The 22178-nt window shown below is 26.0% G+C and overlaps 9 protein-coding genes across 10 annotated transcripts; 5 read left to right on the top strand and 4 right to left on the bottom strand.

The window, feature by feature from the left end:
* Window positions 1-369: 369 nt before the first annotated feature.
* Window positions 370-821, top strand: LOC108555943 (40S ribosomal protein S28). The gene has a single exon (XM_017911837.1). The coding sequence runs from the start codon at window positions 420-422 to the stop codon at window positions 615-617; it is 198 nt and encodes a 65-aa protein (XP_017767326.1). The 5' UTR covers window positions 370-419; the 3' UTR covers window positions 618-821.
* A 278-nt stretch (window positions 822-1099) lies between these two features.
* Window positions 1100-2270, bottom strand: MrgBP (MRG/MORF4L binding protein). Of its 2 annotated transcripts, none has more exons than XM_017911888.1 (4): window positions 2113-2270; window positions 1835-1956; window positions 1403-1760; window positions 1100-1335 (listed from the first exon to the last, which is right to left on the bottom strand). In XM_017911888.1, exons 2-4 carry the CDS (start codon window positions 1934-1936, stop codon window positions 1181-1183), a joined length of 615 nt encoding a protein of 204 aa, XP_017767377.1. In that variant the 5' UTR covers window positions 1937-1956; window positions 2113-2270; the 3' UTR covers window positions 1100-1180. The 2 variants fall into 2 exon arrangements, with proteins under 2 accessions (XP_017767377.1, XP_017767369.1); XM_017911880.1 differs by having other exon boundaries at window positions 2109-2270.
* A 400-nt stretch (window positions 2271-2670) lies between these two features.
* On the top strand, window positions 2671-3174 carry LOC108555837 (coiled-coil domain-containing protein 115). Its single transcript, XM_017911669.1, has one exon. It carries the CDS (start codon window positions 2671-2673, stop codon window positions 3172-3174), a length of 504 nt encoding a protein of 167 aa, XP_017767158.1.
* Window positions 3175-3522: 348 nt separating this feature from the next.
* Mcm2 (DNA replication licensing factor Mcm2) lies at window positions 3523-7287 on the top strand. The gene is given in 15 exon segments (XM_017911803.1): window positions 3523-3594; window positions 3792-3958; window positions 4030-4166; window positions 4213-4304; window positions 4378-4560; window positions 4635-4846; window positions 4926-5118; window positions 5189-5356; window positions 5427-5658; window positions 5732-5982; window positions 6036-6200; window positions 6300-6599; window positions 6668-6850; window positions 6933-7088; window positions 7159-7287. Coding segments are annotated over 15 exon segments (2571 nt in total). The 5' UTR covers window positions 3523-3591.
* A 501-nt stretch (window positions 7288-7788) lies between these two features.
* On the bottom strand, window positions 7789-8541 carry LOC108555843 (zinc finger CCHC domain-containing protein 10). Its single transcript, XM_017911682.1, has 3 exons — window positions 8467-8541; window positions 8167-8316; window positions 7789-8089 (listed from the first exon to the last, which is right to left on the bottom strand). Exons 1-3 carry the CDS (start codon window positions 8499-8501, stop codon window positions 7789-7791), a joined length of 486 nt encoding a protein of 161 aa, XP_017767171.1. The 5' UTR covers window positions 8502-8541.
* A 425-nt stretch (window positions 8542-8966) lies between these two features.
* LOC108555853 (uncharacterized) lies at window positions 8967-9964 on the top strand (the record flags this gene model as incomplete). Its single annotated transcript, XM_017911694.1, has 4 exons — window positions 8967-9119; window positions 9249-9586; window positions 9647-9794; window positions 9863-9964. Coding segments are annotated over 4 exons (741 nt in total), but the record flags the coding sequence as incomplete, so codon positions are not given.
* Window positions 9965-12877: 2913 nt separating this feature from the next.
* LOC108555896 (leucine-rich repeat protein soc-2 homolog) lies at window positions 12878-14851 on the bottom strand. Its single transcript, XM_017911767.1, has one exon. The coding sequence runs from the start codon at window positions 14708-14710 to the stop codon at window positions 12878-12880; it is 1833 nt and encodes a 610-aa protein (XP_017767256.1). The 5' UTR covers window positions 14711-14851.
* A 370-nt stretch (window positions 14852-15221) lies between these two features.
* On the top strand, window positions 15222-17900 carry LOC108555995 (protein zwilch homolog). The gene is made up of 12 exons (XM_017911900.1): window positions 15222-15350; window positions 15425-15479; window positions 15547-15682; window positions 15775-16009; window positions 16075-16239; window positions 16303-16476; window positions 16559-16763; window positions 16830-16909; window positions 17003-17241; window positions 17341-17571; window positions 17638-17750; window positions 17830-17900. Exons 1-12 carry the CDS (start codon window positions 15222-15224, stop codon window positions 17898-17900), a joined length of 1833 nt encoding a protein of 610 aa, XP_017767389.1.
* A 515-nt stretch (window positions 17901-18415) lies between these two features.
* On the bottom strand, window positions 18416-22071 carry CenG1A (Centaurin gamma 1A). Its single transcript, XM_017911756.1, has 13 exons — window positions 21906-22071; window positions 21532-21764; window positions 21259-21400; window positions 21019-21150; window positions 20658-20815; window positions 20447-20589; window positions 20150-20348; window positions 19964-20066; window positions 19642-19869; window positions 19433-19550; window positions 19025-19237; window positions 18801-18945; window positions 18416-18724 (listed from the first exon to the last, which is right to left on the bottom strand). The coding sequence occupies exons 1-13, from the start codon at window positions 22069-22071 to the stop codon at window positions 18548-18550; spliced, it is 2157 nt and encodes a 718-aa protein (XP_017767245.1). The 3' UTR covers window positions 18416-18547.
* Between the last annotated feature and the right edge of the window lie 107 nt (window positions 22072-22178).

The following is a 22178-nucleotide window of genomic DNA, read 5'->3' on the forward strand; positions in this document are numbered from 1 at the left end:
TTTAAATTCTATTATAGTTACATGAAATAATCATTTTAGATAATAGTTGCAATGTAACATTTTTATTTTTTTTTTTTCATTTTTTTTCTTTTTTTGTAATTAAAATATTAAAGACGGATTTAAATTCAAACCGCCATCTACTATGCATTTATAGTAATAGCATTAATTATTTATGTTTAAGATAATTAAATAATTATTATCGTTATAAAATATATACTTTATTATGTATACATCACTAACTCTAAAGGTATTTTTATATTATCCATTATCATTTAAAATTTATTAAATTAAATTTAATGATAACTTTTCTGGAGAAATTTACCGGAAGTTGCCATCTTTATTACTGGAACGCGAAGTGTGAAAGATTCTTTCATTTCCGTAAAACGTCTTTTGGTGTAGTAAAGCCACGTGAAACAAACATGGATAAACCAGTAGTTTTAGCTCGTGTTATAAAAGTCCTAGGTCGAACTGGTTCACAAGGACAATGTACACAAGTAAAAGTCGAATTTTTGGGTGAACAAAACCGACAAATTATCAGAAATGTAAAAGGACCGGTGCGAGAAGGTGATCTCCTAACCTTACTAGAATCTGAACGTGAAGCAAGAAGACTTCGATAGACAAGTTTGGTTTTGGAGAATTTATCCTTGGCACTTAAAAATCGTTACCAGTGTCTGGTCTTTACCTACATAATTCATTCCATCGACAAAACTGGGGATCATCCCACTATTCCAATAGCATGAGCAAACTTAGTTCAAAACATCCATGTCAATGAAAATGTCTACAACTTTTGTAATAAATACTGGCTAATATTTAACAAAGTATTCAATTTTGTTTTATTTATCTTATTTTCACTATATATGATTCTTCATATATAATTTATATAATATCAAATCGATTTAATAAATTATATTGATTCTAAATCTTATCACATTCATATTCTTCATAAAAAAAATTATATACATAAGTTTTAATTGTATTTAATATGTTTTTTTATGTCTCTTACATAGTAGAGTATATTATATTTACAATGGTTTAATGTAAAATTTTTTTATAAAGTTGAATTTCAATAGTCTTTTATATAAGTCTTTGTGTAGTTCATAGAGAAATATATGATTCACATTTTGTCCATATATTAAAATGTAAACACTATTTACACATAATAATAATTTTATATAAATTGTTATATTCTCCTTCGTTTTGGTGGAGGTGTATCACGTGGACTGGAAGATGCTTTAGATGTGCTATCCATACTCTGCCTAGTTGGTCGTTTCGGACCCCTTTTTAAACTTTCACGACCAGAATCAGAATCTTTACGTTCTTTTTTACCATTTGATGCTAAAGAAAGCAATTATTTAATTTCTTAAACATTATTTAGAAATACAAAAAACAAATGTACATATACCTGTTTCTTCAAGATCATCCTTTCCTTTTGATCGTCCTTTAGATGATTTATAATCTTTCCTAACATCTTTAATTTCTCTGAGTTTATCTTTCTTTAGTTCCATATCTTTAACATATTTTTTAAGTTCTTCTTTTTTTTTATCAATATCTTTACTTCCTTTTATATCACGAAGAATAGCATCTTTTTTCATAGGATCTTTAATGTCTTTTTCTTTTTTGAATTCCTTAAATTTTTCTCTGTCTTTTAACTTTAATTCTGGTTCATCTCTTTTACGAGATTTAAGTGGTCCCAAAAATTCTTGTTCTGGTAAAGAAAAATCTATCTCTTGACTAGGAAATGGTAAATCCTCCATGTCATCCTAAAATAATTTGAATAGATCTCCAAGATTATTTTAAACAATTATAATTAACTTTTTAAAGCAATAGTAAGTACCAGAGCCATTAGATCATACATTGATTCCAAATGTTCCCAAATTGTTTTTAATGATACATCCTTGTGAATAGCGGCACGAAACTTTTCCCATATGCAGACCATGTGAAAATATTTATTAATGCCTTGAAAAAGAAACGTTTAATGAAATCTAATTAAATAACGATATCTTTTATATAAGCTTGTACAATTTAAATAAAATTATAAACTACTGTTTTTGTTTCAGTAATCAATGTAAACATAACCTATAGTAATGTCATACAAACTTAAATATTACCAACGGGTTTATGTCCATTCATAGCAAAGAATAATTGAATTTCATTTTCAACATTCCATTCTATTTCATCTGTAGAAGCATCTGTTTGTTTTTCTTTAACTGCCATTGTTAACATTCGTAAGATTACTCGATATGTCAATTTTGTAGCATTCACATTCTTTAGAGTTAATAGCACTGCAAGCAGTGTAGCCAAATGTAACCAATCTAATAGTTTTATAATATCGTGTATCATATCATTGCTTTAGAAAAATATAGTATTATATAGAATTATAATCACGTATAAACAAGTTGTTTTTATAAAATTTGAAATAATTTGTAAAAATAATATAAATTCCTTATTAAATTACAATTAGGATTATTTTCATACTTGGTTTGTATACAAAGGTGTAAGAATTAAATCGATAAGCATTAAAGTTAATATTATCATTAACAAAATTACAGTATAAGGTATATAATATGGTACATATCATACATTATATTTTGTGTTTGTATATTTCAGATAACATTCCACAATATTATATATTATAATAAACTCAACACTCTTATATTAATAGCATACAATATGCATGAAAGTATAGATGACATATGTAAAGCTATTGATACAAATTTATTGCGTAATTTAGAGTTAATGGAAGAGAAGATTAATATTAATATCCAAATGGAAAGAACATTACGCGATGGTTACATTGAATTAGCTAAAGCCAAATATATACATGGCAAAGAAAATATAAGTATTTTACAGGTTCCTGTTGATGTTGAAAGTGTACATACATTATTTCAATTAGAAACAAAATTAAATGAAAAAACTGGCAAAATAATCCCAAATTTTGACATAAGCTTAAACAAATTCAATAGCAGTGGAAATGAGATTCAAGACCCTATAGAATGGTTTGGTATATTAGTTCCAAAGAGTTTACGCTTTGCACAGAAACGTTTTCAAGAATCTCTTTATCTTATCGTAAGAGCAGCAAATTTACAAGCAGAAATTACTTCTGTAATAGATAAATTACAATCCTTATATTTTTTAAAACATAATTCTTGTTCAACAAATGTCAATAATAAATAAAAATAATATTTAAGCTTCTGTTTGTTTTGTTATCTTTATAGTTACATCTTCGTAAAAGAAATTGTTTAATCTATCTGTAAGCCCGTAAATCTCTGTATTAGCAAATTTCATATTATGTAAACTAATTGTAATTAATGGAAATATATGTAAATAATTTAATTACCCAATGCGAGTTAAAAGTTTTATTTATTTCTCATAAAGAACATTCTCTATTGGTTAATTACAGTTATTTATTAAGAATTGTTGGTATGACTGTTGTATATTGCACTGTATAATCTAAAAGAAATTCCCGCCAATTCGTGATTTTTGGTTCAAGCCTCAAAATAAAAAGAAAGAAGTGTTATTTCAGATTTATGTTATATCCTTATTCACAAATTTGTTTAACTGCCATTAAAGTCTCATTTTTTAGATACAAATATGGTAAGATATTACAATTAAAAAAGCATATGATTTTTAAATTTAGACAAATATTATATACATACATTATCATAAATTCCAATTCAATATGGTTAACAGATTTAATGAAATATATCATATAGTATTATTATTTTTTATTTCTATGTTATTTTCATAAATTTTTTAATTTATTAATTTTTTATGTTTTATATATTCTTTAGGATTCTAGTAGTCCAGCACACTCTGATCGACATACAGAGGCAATGACATCTCCTGCACCAGAAATAGATGAACCATTTGAGGATGAATCTGATTTATTGGGTAATGATAATGATGTTAATGAGGAAGAAGAGGAAGGAGAAGAATTATTTGGGGACAATATGGAAGCGTAATGTTTTATTTTATTTTTATTTTATACACTGAAGTATATATGGTATTAAGTTTTACGTGATATTTCAGTGATTATCGTCCCATGCCAGCATTAGATAGATATGATCCAGATGTAGTGGATGATGAAGAATATTCAGAAATGTCTCAAGGCGAACGTGTAGCTGCAGAATCTACTATGCGTAAAAGAGATCGTGCAGCAGGAAATAATATAATTAATATTCTTTTATAAATATATCATAATAGTATCTTTACGTATTTAAGATGAAAGTGATGAAGAAGAAATACAAGCCCGTAAAAGACGTATGGCTGAAAAAGCAGCAACAGGTGAAATTGAAGACGCAGAAGTAAGATTTGCTTTTGCTGTTTTTCATATATGATATATTTTATTATGTCATATAATATTTATTTCTATTCTAGATGGTTGAATCTATAGAGAATTTAGAAGATACTAAAGGTCATTCAGTTAAAGATTGGGTAGCTATGCTAGGACCTAAGACTGAAATTTCTAATCGTTTTAAAAGTTTTCTTCGTACACATACTAACTCAAAAGGGCAATATATGTATAAAGAACGTATTCGTCATATGTGCGAGAGTAATCAAGTATTAATTTTTACTACTATTTGTAACAATGTTAATATTAAGATGTAGAAAATATTTATATTATCTTTTAATAGTCTAGCTTTATTGTGGAATTCCCTATTCTTGCTAGCAAAGAGCATGTTTTGGCATATTTTTTACCAGAAGCACCATTTCAAATGTTAGAAATATTTGATGAAGTAGCAAAGGAATTGGTATTAACTATATTTCCTAGCTATGAAAGAGTTACAGGTGAAATTCATGTCAGAATATCAGAATTGCCATTAATAGAAGAAATTCGTACATTTAGGTAAAATATAACTATACATTGGTTAAAATGTTTTATTTTACAAAAAAAAAAGTAATATAATATTTATAATAAAAATTAGGAAATTACATTTGAATCAACTAGTACGTACTCTAGGAGTTGTTACTGCAACTACAGGAGTATTACCACAATTGTCTGTTGTAAAGTATGACTGTACAAAATGTGGATATGTACTTGGACCTTTTGTACAAAATCAAAATACTGAAGTTAAGCCTGGATCATGTCCCGAATGTCAAAGTATTGGACCTTTTATGGTATGTTTAAGTATTAAAGTCATCTTATTTGTATATACAGTGTATACCAGTACAATAATATTAATTACAGATTAATATGGAGCAAACAATATATAGAAACTATCAGAAAAGTAGAATTCCTAGGAGCAAGGAATGTATTCTTTTATCAGATCTCTGTGATCGCTGTAAACCAGGAGATGAAGTTGATGTTACTGCTATTTATACAAATAATTATGATGGTTCTTTGAATACAGAACAAGTAAATAGCACTGTATATGATTATTTCAAACATTTTATTCTAGCTAATTAATATTTATTTCATATTTAAGGGTTTTCCTGTATTTGCAACAGTTCTTCTTGCTAACCACTTACATGTAAAAGATTCAAAAGAAATTGTAGAATCTTTAACCGAAGAAGATATTTCTAGTATTATTGCTTTAAGTAAAGATCATCAAATTATTGATCGCATTGTTGCAAGTATTGCTCCTTCAATTTATGCTCATGAATATACAAAAAGAGCTTTAGCTTTAGCGTTATTTGGAGGGGAATCAAAAAACCCTGGTATTATTATTTTTAGTATTACTTTCTGTGCATTTTAAGAATGTTTTTTAGCAAAAATTTTATAATTATATAGGTAATAAGCATAAAGTAAGAGGAGATATCAATGTGTTATTATGTGGAGACCCAGGAACAGCTAAATCTCAATTTTTAAAATATGTTGAAAAAATTGCACCAAGAGCAGTATTTACTACAGGTCAAGGAGCTTCAGCAGTGGGATTAACTGCTTTTGTAAGAAAATCACCAAGTACTCATGAATGGACGTTAGAGGCTGGTGCCTTAGTTCTTGCTGATCATGGAATTTGTCTTATTGATGAATTTGATAAGGTAATTTTATATAAAATTTCAGTGATAAAATATAAATGTTATTGTATTTCTAGATGAATGACCAAGATAGAACGTCTATTCATGAAGCTATGGAACAGCAAAGTATTTCTATCTCAAAAGTAGGAATTGTTACATCACTTCATGCTAGATGTTCAGTAATAGCTGCATCCAATCCTATCGGAGGAAGATATGATGCTAGTATGACATTTTCCGAAAACGTAAGATATAAATATTTAAAGTAATATAATAGATATAGATTTAAACTAAAATAATTATTATAATTTTTGTCATCGTATATCATAATATGTCTTACTTAGGTAGACTTATCAGAACCAATTTTATCTCGTTTTGATATTCTTTGTGTAATAAAAGATGAAATAGACCCTATGCAAGATCGGCATTTAGCTAAATTTGTTGTGAACTCTCATATTAAACATCATCCTACAAATGCAGGAAAAGTAACAACTACCACAGATAATACACATGATATATCTATTCCACAAGATCTTTTAAAAAAATACATAGTATATGCACGACAAAATGTTCATCCTAAGTTAACAAATATTGATCAAGATAAAGTAGCAAAATTATACAGTCAATTGAGACAAGAAAGTTTGGTAAGTTGGAAATATTTGTAATGTAAAAATTATCAGGGCATAATAGCATTTATTTTAACAATTAATAGGCTACTGGGAGTTTACCAATTACGGTACGACACATAGAAAGTATCTTACGTATGGCTGAGGCAAGTGCTAAAATTCATTTACGTGATCACGTTCAAGAAAATGACATTAATCTTGCCATCAGAATGATGCTTGATAGTTTTGTAGAAACACAAAAATATTCAGTAATGAAAAGCATGCGTCAGGTAAGTGTAATGGTTAATAAACATAATACGTATATATAACGATTTTATCAAAATTGTAACAAGTGTTCAATTATTTTTTTAGACATTCCAGAAATATCTATCATACAAAAAAGATCACAGTGAACTTCTATATTATATACTTAGGCAGATTACATTAGATACTTTAACATTTCAAAAAGCTATACACGGAAGTCGTATTACGACAATTGAAATTTCAGAAAAAGATTTATTGGATCGGGTATGAAGCATTTATTTTTCTGTTTTGTAAAGTTATGTCTTATTGCATTCAAATATACATTTTATTTTAGGCTAAACAAATTGATATATTCAACCTTCATCCATTTTATGAAAGTGACATATTCAAATCAAATAATTTTGTTTATGATTCAAAGAGAAGAGTAATAATACAAACACTTCCTGAAGGTATTGATGACTAAGGAGATACAAAAAATAATAACACAATGATAATTTTATTTACAGCATAATATTGTTTATTATTTAAATATCATTTTTACAGTGAATTATATTTTAATCTATAATCCAATAAAAAAAATAATGTTTTAATTAAATACTTAATATTTATATTTTATATTTTTATATGTATAATAAATATTTTTTATTTTATGAAAATGTTTTTAGTACAAAATTATGATCTTTTTTTATTTACAAACATTTAATGTGATTAGGGGGTTATTGGTATCGAAATATTAATAAAATTTTATTACAAGCTGCATTATATAAATTATTATTTAAAATGTATGTTACACATAAGTACTTTAGTTATCTTAATTTTGTACAAAGAAGTTATACATACATATACATACATACATATATATATATTTATTTATTTATTTATATTTATCATAAATGAATCAGTAAAGTATTTCATAAATATTTAAAAAATGAATATATCTATTGTAAGATTTTTTGTTTCTTATCTAAAATTGTTTAGACAGGATGTTTTTGTGTAAAATAAATTTGTTAGAACGGTTGCTACTTTTACTACTGCTACTACTGCTGCTACTGCTGCTGCTACTACTACTGCTGCCACTGCTACTACTTGAAACACTATCACTAGAGTCTGATTCACTATCTGAAGATGAGCTACTGCTGCTGCTATCATTATTACTGCTGGAACTGCTGCTATCAGCACTAGAATTTGTATTACTGGAACTACTAGATTCTCCTTTCATTTTTTTCTGTAAACGACTTTTCTTCACTTCTTTCCTGTGCTCTTCACTGTAAATATAGTTTTCTAAGATTATGATTTTTGAAATCCTACCATTTAATAATTTAATTATGTTTTACAAATTTACCCATTAGATTCTTGCTGCTTTTTTAAAGCTCTCTTCAGTTGTGTCGTACATGAAGACCTATGTAAATATTTCCGTTTTCCCTTACATTCATAACTCCAATGTCCCATTTCTAGACATTTTTGACATCGTATCGTTTGTGGGTAAGAATTGCTGTAAATATTATGATAAAAAAATCACTTAAAAACCAGTTATGATAATCCATTATTACGTATTTGTTATCCTCCAATTATACAACTTTCATGAAAAATAAATGTAGCAAACGTATATAGAAATCATAAAATATTTCAATTTTATACTAACTTTTTCTTTAATACTTTTAAACCGTTTGAACTCATGTTATATTTATATTCATACTTTATAATATTTAATCCATTAATGATGTATATTCAATGGTGAATAAAATTTAAAAATTTGTTTACATACGAAATAGGTTACTTTACTAGATAAGCTTCCAACACGCTATAATACAAAATGCAATTGGTTTCGATGGTGTATAGTAGGTTATTTGAAAAGGCCTTAACGGAAATTACCAATCAGGTATCATATATAATATTAAAGAATAAAAAAAAAGGAAAGATGCAATATTTTTTAATTTTACATTTTCAATAAATATTTCTTATAATTTTAACATATAATTTATAAAAAATAGATATTTGTATAATTTTCTTAAGAAAAAAAAAATAATATTCGTAGTTGATGATATATAGACGTATAAAAAAATATGAAAAGTCATAAGCGAAATAAATGATACATTTTTTTAATAATTAATATGAATATATATTTAGATATTTTAATAAAAAATTATGATTTCAAACAATGAAGAACAAGATTTACAATTAACAAAATATGTTAATAAAAGTACAGAATTTAAAATTATTAGACATATTTTAGATACTAAGAATAATGTACTTCAACTTAGAAAAAAAATACTCAAAGAAAAATATGAAGAATTGGTAAAGTGTTAATAAATTTAGAAATATAACAATAATTCACTTGTTTATGAATATATGTTTATAATTAAATTATATATATATTTAGTAATAAATGATATATATTTATTTTATGACTATTGTACTTTGCAGGATAATATAAATTATAATGTGTGGATTACAGAAGATAAATTTTGTAATGAAATTTGGAATTTTTCTTTGAATCATAATTTTAATCTCTTTTTTAATCAAAATTTGCATATTATGGAAGTAAATAAATTTCACGAATGTAAATATAATACGATGATCACTGAAGATGTAAGAAACATTAATATATATAACAAAATATTGAAATTAAAAAACGAAATTAATATTATTAATAATGAGATAATACTCATTCGTAATAAAATTACAGAGCAAGATTTAAAATGTCATAAGTATACATTAGATAATTTAAAATTATTTTCAGAAGAAATATTAAAGCTCATAAGGTATTATTATTAATTAAATTGAAAATAATTTACTGTTAATTAATTTAAAAAATATATAAGAATAATAAATCAAAAGTCAGGTACATGTATGAGTGCAGAATTTATAAGTGCAAGAAAATTATATAAAAAATATAATTTTCATGGTAGTACCTTAACTGAAAAAAAGTATCTACCTCTTTCATTTAGAACTATTGGAGAATTCAAAGAAGTATATAATACACTCACTATTTGTTATATGGTTTATTGATATAGTTTTCATTGCATTTTAAATTGTAGAATTATAACATCAGAAGTAATATAAAACCTGGTCGATTTGTTATGAAGAAACCAAGTCATATTTCTCTTAAATTTGAAAAAAATTTAAGGAGTTCATCATAAAAGAATCAAATTACTATATTTGTAAAAGTATTTAACATCTTCAAAGTAATGCAGTGTATTGTAATACAATGAAAAACACTTATATATAATAAAGTATCTTATGTATTAAATTCAAAATCCCAAAATATTTATAATGTATTCATATATTTAGAAATATACATCATCCTATATAGTCATATACATTGAATTACATTAATATCATGATTTTAAAATTATATACGTAATGTCGCATTTGATAGACTATTCAACAAGATTATAATTTGAGAAGTAATTTATTTAAAATTTCCATATAAATTGAATCATTTTCCAATCATACTATAGTGTGTTACTTATATATTTTAAAACTGTTGAACAGTTTATCACAACAATTTGTATTGTAGCACTCCTTTTGGCAACTTTTGCACATATTTTGATACTTCTTTAATAGTTTTATGTGTTAAATATACACGTACACATTGTTAAAAGAAAATGATATCTTAATTGCAATATTTTGTACATCTCTTTAAAAAGAAGATAAATGTATGATATTTTATAAATTATATACACAACTATTATTGTTTATAACATAAAAATAGATAATACAAAGATAAGTTTTTTATATGAATTTGCATTGATAATTATAATTCCCAATAACTTGAAAATTACTATTTAATAGTCTAAAATTTATATTATAACAAAAAATTTGTATTGCATAAAGAAAAATAATTTAACATGAAATTAGGTAAATTCTGATTTGTGCAATATTATTATCGATCTTTATTTCATGGACAACTTGTAGAAGTTTGAAAGACAAAGTTTAATGTAAATACATTACATAATATTATATTTGAAACATAACTAGTATAGAAAAACTGTGTAAATAGACACACAACAAATCATACATTTACATACATCAGTGAGTAATTACAGAAGAGACATACTTTCGCTGAATTATAATTAAAAATTTGCTAAGTTCCATTGCATGTAGTAATTATTTAAAAATTAATATTTTTGCATTTCCATTTATAAAGTATTGTAACTTAATACAATTGAAATAGAATCTGTGAATCATAGGACCTATACTAATATTTCCTTACATTACACACAACAATGTTTCAACATTTATAATCTCAGTTGATTAATAAGCATATAATCAGTATTTTCAATACATTAAAATAATACTAACTAAAGAATAAAAGATACGTGTTTACTAATTTATAATACATTAATACAATATTATTTTGAATTACAATTATCACGTGTAGAATTGTGCTAATTATTTAATTTCTTATTGCACAGCCATTGCATAATAAAATGGATTATAAATCAAACTTTTATTATTGCATTATTAGTTTCTAAACAAAAAAGTAATATATCTATATTCCTTGTGGATAAAAATATGTAACATGTTTAAAAAATCAATATATTGTTAGCTATAAATAAGATCCAATGAACTGTTACTGCCTTAAATGCAATAGTAAACATATGCAGATAACTTTGTATATACTTGATAAGGGAGAATATTATGATTAAATATTAGATAATTATTTATGATTGATATGGGGGCTATATTTCTGTGCATTTAAAATAACAAAGTTTTAAGAATAATAAAAATACTTGCTTTTTAAAATTATATTAGAAGTTAGCACCTATGGAACTTAGCAAGAAATGATCTTATAGTAATACAATACTAAAACTATAGTATGCTTATGTTTGGCAGCTCCTTCATCTGATGAGAGCATACTAATGATACAATTAAAAGTTTTAATTGCACTAATTATTATAATTGAATTAATTGATTAAAAAAGTCATAACAGTTTTATCTGTTTCATGAAATGTAACTTATAATTGCCATTGAACATTGCAACTTATTAAAGAGACATGAAAAAAATATTCTTTAATGATTCAGAATGCCTAAATATGAATTGTTTACATTTAATTTTAGAAATAAGAAAATAATACATTATTCATTACAGTATGCTAAATTATATAAACAGATATCTTTTTGTATTTTGGAAGAATGGCTTTTTATAAAATCTCTTACAATTGAAGCTCCTATAGCTGACAATATAACATAAAAGAACTAACAATACATACTTTCATACTATGATACAATGTAAACTTATTACTAAAGATTGTTTCAATTTTGTCATCAAAATATTTTGTTTTTATGGCAATGAATAGCAGTAACTGAAACATAAAATCATTGATGCCGATTCTTAATCATATTCCTTTAATTGAATAATATTATCTCACTCCTTTATAGTTTACTTTATAATAAATTCTGAAAATAATAATTATATACCTAAAAATAGTTTTTTCAGGTATCAGTATGTAACAAACCTGTAAACTCAATGAATCTGTCATAGCATAATTAAATACTAAATCAATTTTTGAAATTATAAGACAAATATAATACTATAACATAAAATAGTAAAACAGTACAGTGCATGCAAAATAAAATATATTACATTTTAAAATATCTCTAAATAATATACATAAAGTAAATAAAGTAAATGAATGAAGTATCATAAATTATACGTATCATATTAATAAAATGTGAGTATAATTTATGCCATTACTGTATCTAAAATATCTCATTATGACTTCATTTCCTTGTAGATTTATTATTTGTTGTGCATATTTTCAAGTCAGCACCAATTTTACAATATATTTATATATATGTTTCTTTTTTCATATTGAAAATGTATCGCAGACATATGATTATTCATTATTCACTTTATGAGAATACAAATATATGCACATTTTCATATATTATATATTCATAATATTTATATAATTTTTAGCAATGTGAGATCATTACAGTGAGAATTTAATTTTAATAAATATTGGTATCAAATATCATCTGTTTCTGTATCACTCTTATTAAGAATCGACATCTAAGTCATAGAAGAAATAATTGTTTTAATTATGTTACATAGATCGATAAGGTCCTTGCATTTTTAAAAACTGAATCACTAAAGAGGGTCCTCCTGCAACTATTTCTGGTGGTATTTGAGAAAGTGGACAATTTTCAATTGACATAATACTGAGATTTGTGCACAGAGCTAATTCAAATGGTAAATTGTGTAAGTTAGCATTATCATTTACATAAAGCGAATCTAAATTTTCTAGTGTACCAATTTCTTCAGGTAAATAGTTTAGATTATTTTCTCCAACACTCAAATATGTTAAATTTGTTAAATGACCAATTGCTCTTGGCAAAGTAGTTACCTGATTAGATTGTAAAATTAATTTCTGTAAGTCCCTTAGAAAGCCAATTTCATTAGGTAAGGATTCAATTTTATTTTCTTCAAGATCTAACACCCTGAGTTTACGTAAGTTTGATATGCTGGCAGGAATACGTTTTAATAAATTATTTGAAAGTATCAAGACTTCTAAATTTTGAAGGCATTGAATAACATCAGGAATTTTTGTCAGTTGATTTGTACCCAAATTTAATTCCACCATATTGACCCATGTACCAATGTCTAATGGTAAAGCAGTTAATTGATTTTCTTTCATATTTAATTTTGCAAGATTCTTTGCTCTAGAGAAAATACCATATGGTATTTTATCTATTTTGTTATGTTCAAGATTGATGGAATAAACATTTGTAAACTGAGCTGGTCCTCCTGATGGATATGCAGTAAAAGCATTCCTAGACAATGTGATTGTTGTCAGGTCAGAGAGACTTGCAAGCAATCCATCTGGTAATTGAGATACTTGATTTCCTTCCACACTAAATTCATCCATTAATTTACAATTTGCCAAGGACTTTGGAATACTAGTTAATCTATTGTATCTAAGTCCTAGTCTTGTTAATGAGATTAGATTTCCAATTGTATCTGGAATATCCAAAAGTTCATTATGTTGCAAATCAAGTGTAGACAACTGTACACAATTTCCAATTTCTTCAGGTAAATGCTCCAAATGATTATGAGAAACATCAAATGTTATCAAATTGACTAATTTGCCGATACCAGCAGGAAGTTCTCTAATCTTATTCTCTCTCAAACTCAGCATTGTTAAATTCGTCAAATTTCGTATATTATCGCTTACATATCGAACTCGATTGAAGCGTAAAAATAAAGTTGTAAGATTCGTCAGTTTATAAACGACATCAGGTATTTCACTCAACTTGTTATGCCTTAAATCAAGAACTCTTAAAGACTTCAAATTTTCTAATGTATTTGGAAAACTTGTCAAAGAATTTTCACTCAAAGCCAATGTTTCCAAATTTGCAAGGCAACCGATTTCTGGCGGTAATGTTACGAGTTTATTACCGTAAAGATAAAACTCGACTAAGTGCGTCAAGTCTCGTACCGTACTAGGTAAATGAGTAATATTGGATTTACTTAAATCCAGTCGCTCTAAACATTCTTCTCTACATCTTATAAATTCTTTAGAAACGTCTAAATCTGCTTGTATTGGTTTGCCTTTTTTAATAGTCGGCTTCGGTTTATTCGATTCGGGATGTTTGACAGTTACTGTTTTTTTAGTATCAGGTCCTGCTATGGACGCGGACGATAATTTTTTTTCTTTTGCCTGTTCTTTATTATCCCGTAGGACGTCTACGTCCTCAGGCATATCGCCGGCTGTACAGGTGGTTAAACCACAGCCTTCTAAATATTCAGAAATATCTTGTTCCTTCATGTAAAAGGTCGGAAGACTATCTTCGAGGTCCTCACGGTCCCTCTTTACCTCGGACAAACACACTGTTGAAATGTTACCCACACCTGTCCAATATTTATTCGACTTTTTCATAACCTAATCACTATCGTAACAAAGATTATTTTCAGAGTATCTTTTTATATATCTACAACATTATACTCTATTTAAAAATTTCGTACTTTAGAAGTATTGACATATCGATGTCATCCACTGCAAGTAGCGCAAACGCGAAACGGCTGTCCGAAGCCTAGAGCAACGAATACCTAGCACCGTTCCAAAAATCAACAAAATATTATCTTCTAGCATATAGTATTTTATATATACTTTTTTAAATGCATTATGTTCCTAATTATATTTACAGTATGTAGATACGTATTTAAAATTATTTAAACGTCAATTTTTTAAAATTAAAATCATTTGAAATTTTTAGTACTATGCAATAAAATAACATGTAAATAAAGCTTAGATGTGAAATTATGATGCATTTTTGAACACGATTTCAAGTACGTTTAAAATTCCAATTCAAATATTTTCAAGAAATTGTAGAGCAGAATAAATAATTTTTTTTTTAAAGTTCAGATGTGAATTATAAATAATTACCATAATGAGCGAATTTAAATTATTGCGAAAAATTTTAGATTCGTCTATAAAAATTGATAAAATTTGTTTATCATATGTGACTCGAATTTTTCCAGAGTTCAAAGATGCATCGTATATTATATTATATAAAGAAGTGAGTCGAATACTTGTTATCTCCTTTCAAAAAGGATTGATATTTTATTAAATGTATTTTTATTATTTTATAAGGCATTTGAATCTATCGTTGATCATTCAAAATCTATCGATAATGATGAAACAAATCGTAAGTTTTTTTATATGATCAATTTTTTTTTCTTATTCATATTATACAAACTGTTTAATTATTTTAGAATTTGAGGTCATTGGGTCACCTTTGAAGTATTCGTTTGATGAAGAAGATGATTTTGAGGATAGTATGATTTTAATAAAACAAAATTGGCATAAAGAAGAAGAAAAATATATGCCATTAAATAGAATAGAAGCATGGTAAATCAATAAAATTCATACTAAATGTTATTTTTGATGATAAATTCATTGAATTACAGTATGGTATGAGTTACAATATCACTTTATTTTAGTCATGCATTGAATATTTGCGTTGAATTTATGAATGTTCCTTTTCTACCAATACTTGCACTTTGTGATGGCAAAGATAATAAGAAAAGTAGATTATTAGGTATAATGATTGATGATGAATGGTTTACTACAATAGAAGTTTATTCATCTGGTACTGAAACTCTTGAAACTCTTAACGAATCTTCTTCTGAAATGTTTCAACAACATTTGGAGCTTTCGCATGTTTGTGAACAAGACGTTAGTATTATCTTTTTCAATAATTTATATTTATGTGTATAATATAATTTGATTTATATATCTAGGTGACTGTCTCTGCATTTAGTACTTTTGATTTATTTGGAACAATGGAAGAAATGATTAATTGGGATAATAATTTAAAAAGTAATTTTGAAGGGAGTTTAAGGGTAGAAGTAGATAGTTGTAGTTTGTTATTATGTCCACATACAAGAGCATCTAAATATAATTTGGTAAAATGAATTAATAATGATCAATTACTTATATCTTTTCTAATTATTTTATGTTTTGTTTAGATTGCTCAAATTGTTACAAATACAAATCATAGTTCTATGATAGAATTATGGAAACAATTATTATTGATAAATCAATATTTGAATATAATAGAAGATTATAGAAAGAATGTAAATACTCATTATAATTCAGTTCCTTTGCAATTTCCACATGACTTTATAAATCCATACAAAAAGGTATTGCAAATTTGTATATCTAGAATTTTTATGTTTCATTTAAAAATTTTAGTAATATTATTTTAATTCTTATATAAAATAGGAACATAGTATAATACTGAACAATTTAAGTCTTTTGTTAAATGGAGATTACAGCTCTAACAATTATAGTGACATTGAGGAAGAGAAAATAAATTTTTTAAATGAGGAAAATTTAGGAAATGACATAAAAATTCATAAATATGTACAAAGTCTCCCATTTAGACACAATTTAGATTTTACAGATTTTTTATGGGAATTATTGATACGTAAGTATATATTATTTTTTAAGTATATTTGTTTGCTTATGTATAAAATAATATTAATATTTACAGAGAATTCTAATTATTTTGAAATGACAAAATGCATTCACATAGTTCTTGAAGAAATTATAATAAATAACTGTTTACCACAGGTACAGTATAAATTTTAAGAAAGAACCTATTTTATATTGTACTAAACACAATTTTTAAAAAATGTTTATAAGTATGTAATTATTATGTATTAGATCAACCATACAAATTCAACAAAATTTGCCAAGATTATTACTAATCCACACCAACAAAAAATAATTTCACCTTTATTATCTGGTAGTTTACCATTAGAATATGTTATAGACATGGGTTTTAAGAAGTTATGCAAAGATTATATATGCATTTTAGCAAATACAGGATTTGGTGAATTACATGACATTCAACAAAAATTAAAAAATTTATCTTGTAATGAGTTTATAGTTAATACATATAGGTATGTGTAATGAAATTTAATTGTATTATATTTAATCTATAGCATTATTGTATATAAATGTATACATATACATGTATACACATGTGTGTATGATTTTAGAGAAACATTAATATATTTGGTACAAATTCATATATGTTTGGAATTTATTGTTTTAATACAAAATAATTTAGGATGTTCAAGTGAGGATCTTAGAACATTATTTTGTTGTGCTCTCAAACAATATGTTGGTGAAATGTCACCTGTGAAAAATGATCATGATTTACATCAAAACAAAATATATACTTTAACTCTGCCACTTCCTGTTTCAGCAATTAGTAATTTAAATACTGAGTAAGTTTATTACTATTTTAATAAGACACATTTTTCTATGTGGTTGTAGTTACATGTTATTTTTAGAATTCCGAGTATGCGAAGGATTTCACTTTCATCTCAGTCTAAATTGACAAAATTAACAACAATTAAATATTACAGTCAGTTACCAATTTTTCCTAAAAGCATATATCCATTAGGTAAAAATTTTGTAGATTAAAAATGTAATATTTAGTTTGTTATTTACATGCATATAATTTTTTATAACATTCTTTTTAGACAATTCAAATATATTAGATGAAGGATATCATGTAATAACTGCAACCTGTTCATCTAATAAATACAAGTAAAATAATGACTTGAAAAAATTTTAATGAAAAAACAACGCAAAATTCGGAACTTTAGTTGGTCAGGTGTTAGAAGTAATTCAATTATATTGCGAGGTAATTATATGTTTAATTCATAATTAATAAAATAAAAATTATAAAAGCATTTTTCAAATACATTAAATGTATTCAGTGTATAAATATAACTAGATTTATGAGTGTTTGTACTCTCAGTCATTGATAATGTACACTCCAATTTACTATTAAACATTACTTTCACTGACCTAAACCTTGTTAAATATATATAAATATACGTGTGTACGCGCGCGTGCGCGTCTCTGTATGTGTATATGTGTGTGTGTGTGTTTAATTCAAACTACTTTTCAATGTACAAATATATATGCAAAGTATGTTATATTCGTTAAAATATCTGGTCAAACTTCTTATGAACTTTATAGCCAGCATTAAAAAGGATATATACTGTTACATACATTGTAAATCATCTATTTTGTAGAAATAGACCGTTTTATACTTTGAACCCATTTAACATACTTTGGTTGTCTTTCTGAGTATCAGTACTGTTAATAATAAAAGTTATATCAACTCTAAGCCATTAATTAAAGCATGGCCTTGCATGCAATAAGTACATAATGTAAACACATAACGTAACTTTAATACTGAGAAGTTTCTACATCATCTACTCCAGAAACACTAGCTTGTTCAAGTACTTCAAGAAGCTTCTGCATTTCCATAGAATCCGATGAATTGTCAAGTGTTCTTTCAAGTGCTCGTACATATGACATACAAGTACGTCCTTCATGATCTAAATTTTGTGGATTTGCTTTATGCTGTAATTATTCAATAATATATAACTTAATTTTTATTATATTTATATACCATAATCAATCGAGGGTAAATACATACCCATATTAAAAGTTGTGCCATAGCTAAATTCCCTGTAGCACAAGCCAAGTGCAGAGGTGTTCTTAAATCTTCCATACTGACTGGCATATTAATATCTTCGTAACTACATCTAGCTAAGCATAATGTAAATGCTCTCATATCACCCCTACATTATATTTAACACAATAAGTCATCTAACAATTATTTATAATAATATATCTCATCCGAAATCTAAGAATATTTACCGGCAAACTGAGTCAATAAGAAGTTTCCCTAAAGAAATATTCGGATTAATAGGCGGCAGAAAGATTTTGTCTTCGTATTTCCATCTGATCCATTGTTCCTTCTCTTCTCTAGGAGAATCTGAATTTGGTTTCTGTTTTCCATTTAGACAGTATTCCCAAACACTATTTGCTATATCATTACCAAGGGCTAACATTACACTTAACTGACCTGCGCTAAAATTAATGTCAAGGCTATTTTATGCTGCTGCATATATGCACATTGTTAATACGTAATACTAATAACATAGACTTATACAATCAGATGTTTAAAAACAAATCATTTATTGGTAAATTATTATTTTTTACTATATTTATTATTACATAGATAACAAGATTTTATATGATAAAACAAGTAGCTATCGCACTTACGACCAATCATCCAAGTCCAAGGATCTAACTTTTGATATGTGTGAACCTAAATTTCTATGTATTCCTGAGCATTCAATGCACATTAATACACCTAGGTTTAAACTAGCCCAGTCTGGATCTAAAATTTCATTACAATTGAAAATTTTTATAAGAACTGTATCAAAGATAAAATCAAAAATATTGTTCAAATAAATTTAGAAGCTATTTACTAGGTGCTCCACAATCTACACAAGCATCATTTCCTGACACTTTGTTCTTTATACAATGCATTTTAAAAGCATCAGTTTCGTTTTTTTTGTCACCATCACTATTTTGCAAACTTGATAATATCTGTTGTTCTATAGCAGAAATCCAACTATCTCTGTCTTCAGCATTATTTGCTTCAAAATGCCATGTCTTATTTTCTAAGGAAATTATAGAAAATTCAAAACTATCTTCTGAAAATTAAGATATATACAAAATATAATTAATCTGTTTAGAATTTAAGGAATAAAATGTATGGTAGTTTAAATTTAAATTTTAATAAAATACCTTGAGCATTAGATGATTTAGAACCTTTAGGCGTTTTTCCAGGCACTTTTACAGTTACATATTGTAGCAATATTTCTTTACCATTAGTATCATTCATATAATCCTGAAATATGTGTGAATAAATATACATACATCTTTTAAATAATACATAAGTCACCATATTATAAAAAAATTATGTTCAATTACATGTAAACTGGAATGATAAGTTAAACGACCATCTTCCAATAATGTAACATATTTTTTTTTCCATTCTTTTAAGGACTTACTACTGCGTTTAAATAAATAACCTTGTTTTACAGGTATTTCCCTACCAACACCCATTTCACCCATATTATATTTTTCCTTTTTTGATGGAGTAAATATGTTAGACTTTCTTCTAAATTTCCTGTATCATAAAAATAGAAAGGTAGATGAAATGTAAATAAAAATAGAAGTTCTTTTCTTCTAAGCTAAAAGAATGAAATATTTTTATAAAAGTTAAACCTGATAGTAGTTGGTGTTAAAATTGAGGATCTAAAATCTCCATGTTGATTCTGTGCATTATGAAAATTATCACTCATTGTTCCAGAATCATTTTGAGTAGAACTATTATGAAATGATCTAGAATCTTCATCTTTATCAGATGTCTGCACAAATATAAAATATTACGCATACACCTTTTAATTTAACATATTAGATGAAGATAATAACTCACATTTAATTTTGACGAATTTGTTGCTTCTATTTCTTTATTTAGAAGTTGTGTACTTTTGGCAATCATTGCAACAGGATATTTTGTTTCATTGTCTATTGCTTGCTGTCCATTACATCGATAATGTTTTGCAGATATATGTTGAATAATCTTTTGACACACTATAATATGCATGATATTTTCAGAATATTTATCAAAGTCATAAATATATTATTAATAATAATTTAAAAAGAGTATAATAAAAATAAATGATACTTATACTCGGAACTCAGTATATACAAATTATGTTATAATATTATAAAACATTTTTTAGTGAAATTAAAAATTATCAAATATTTAGATAATATTGTTTTAAATTATTTACCATCTTGAAATACCCTTTCAACATTCAATCCATAAATAGCACATGTTTCATAATAAGGGCACCTCAAATCGCATGCCAATTTTCGTGGTCTAACATCTTTTATAACTCGGGGATTAGAATCATTAATTGAATCTATACATTGTAATAAATATAATGTAATACCAAATGTATTAATATATTATATAACATGTAAGAAATTTTATTATAAACATAAGCATAAATGAAATATATAGATATTACCTTGAACTCCTACTAGTATTTTTGGTACTTCTGACATATTTCGAAATGAACACATTCTGTTATAAAAACTGCAAACTATTGAGAAACTTTCTTCACTCTCTAAACTAAATACAAGTAATAAAGCATCTATCCAAGCAGAAAACTGGAATAAATGATATATGTGTTAAATATCATAAAGTAAAGAATATTATGACAATGATCTGTATAATATGTTTCCTAACATATGTACATATAAATATATGTGTATTTATATAGTATATATATTTTGTATACTTGTGATTCTGGTACTCCACCCTCATCTCTAATTAGCAAGAGATAACTTTGATCATTGATAAAGACTTCCTTTTTAAAGCGACCACCTTCTGGAGATTCTTCATGCATAAATGAACCAGTTAAATATCTATGAACTAAAGCAGATTTTCCTGAGTCAGATGAACCAATAATTCCTAAATGTAATTCTGGAACATCTCTAGCTAATGTCCATTCGTGACTATTGACAAAGGAATCTATTAACAAAAGATTTTGTCTCATAAATTTAAAAACAATATTTCAAATATTTATCTTTGTATGTAAAAGGCTATTTAAAAATATTACGAAATATATATATATACACACATATTACTTTTTTAAAGTAATATGTATCATACCTTCAATTGCAACAACATGTTCACGGATTTGTTTTGCCATGTGTGTATCAGATATAAGATCTATTAAGTCATAAATAGCATAAATTGATGGATGAACACTTTCAAAACGTTGTATTTCTTGTCTAATTGCAAGGGAATGATCGTGTCCACTTTGCTCAGTTGTCATTTTCTTAAAATTGCTTTAAATTACTTTTCGAAATCACATTACAGATACAGCCTTGAACTGTATTGTATTTGAATCAACGATTAAAATGTTTCCACATGATTTCAAGA

Source organism: Eufriesea mexicana, unplaced genomic scaffold, assembly GCF_001483705.2.
Source record: "Eufriesea mexicana isolate 0111107269 unplaced genomic scaffold, ASM148370v2 scaffold474474858, whole genome shotgun sequence".
Classification (NCBI taxonomy): domain Eukaryota; kingdom Metazoa; phylum Arthropoda; class Insecta; order Hymenoptera; family Apidae; genus Eufriesea; species Eufriesea mexicana.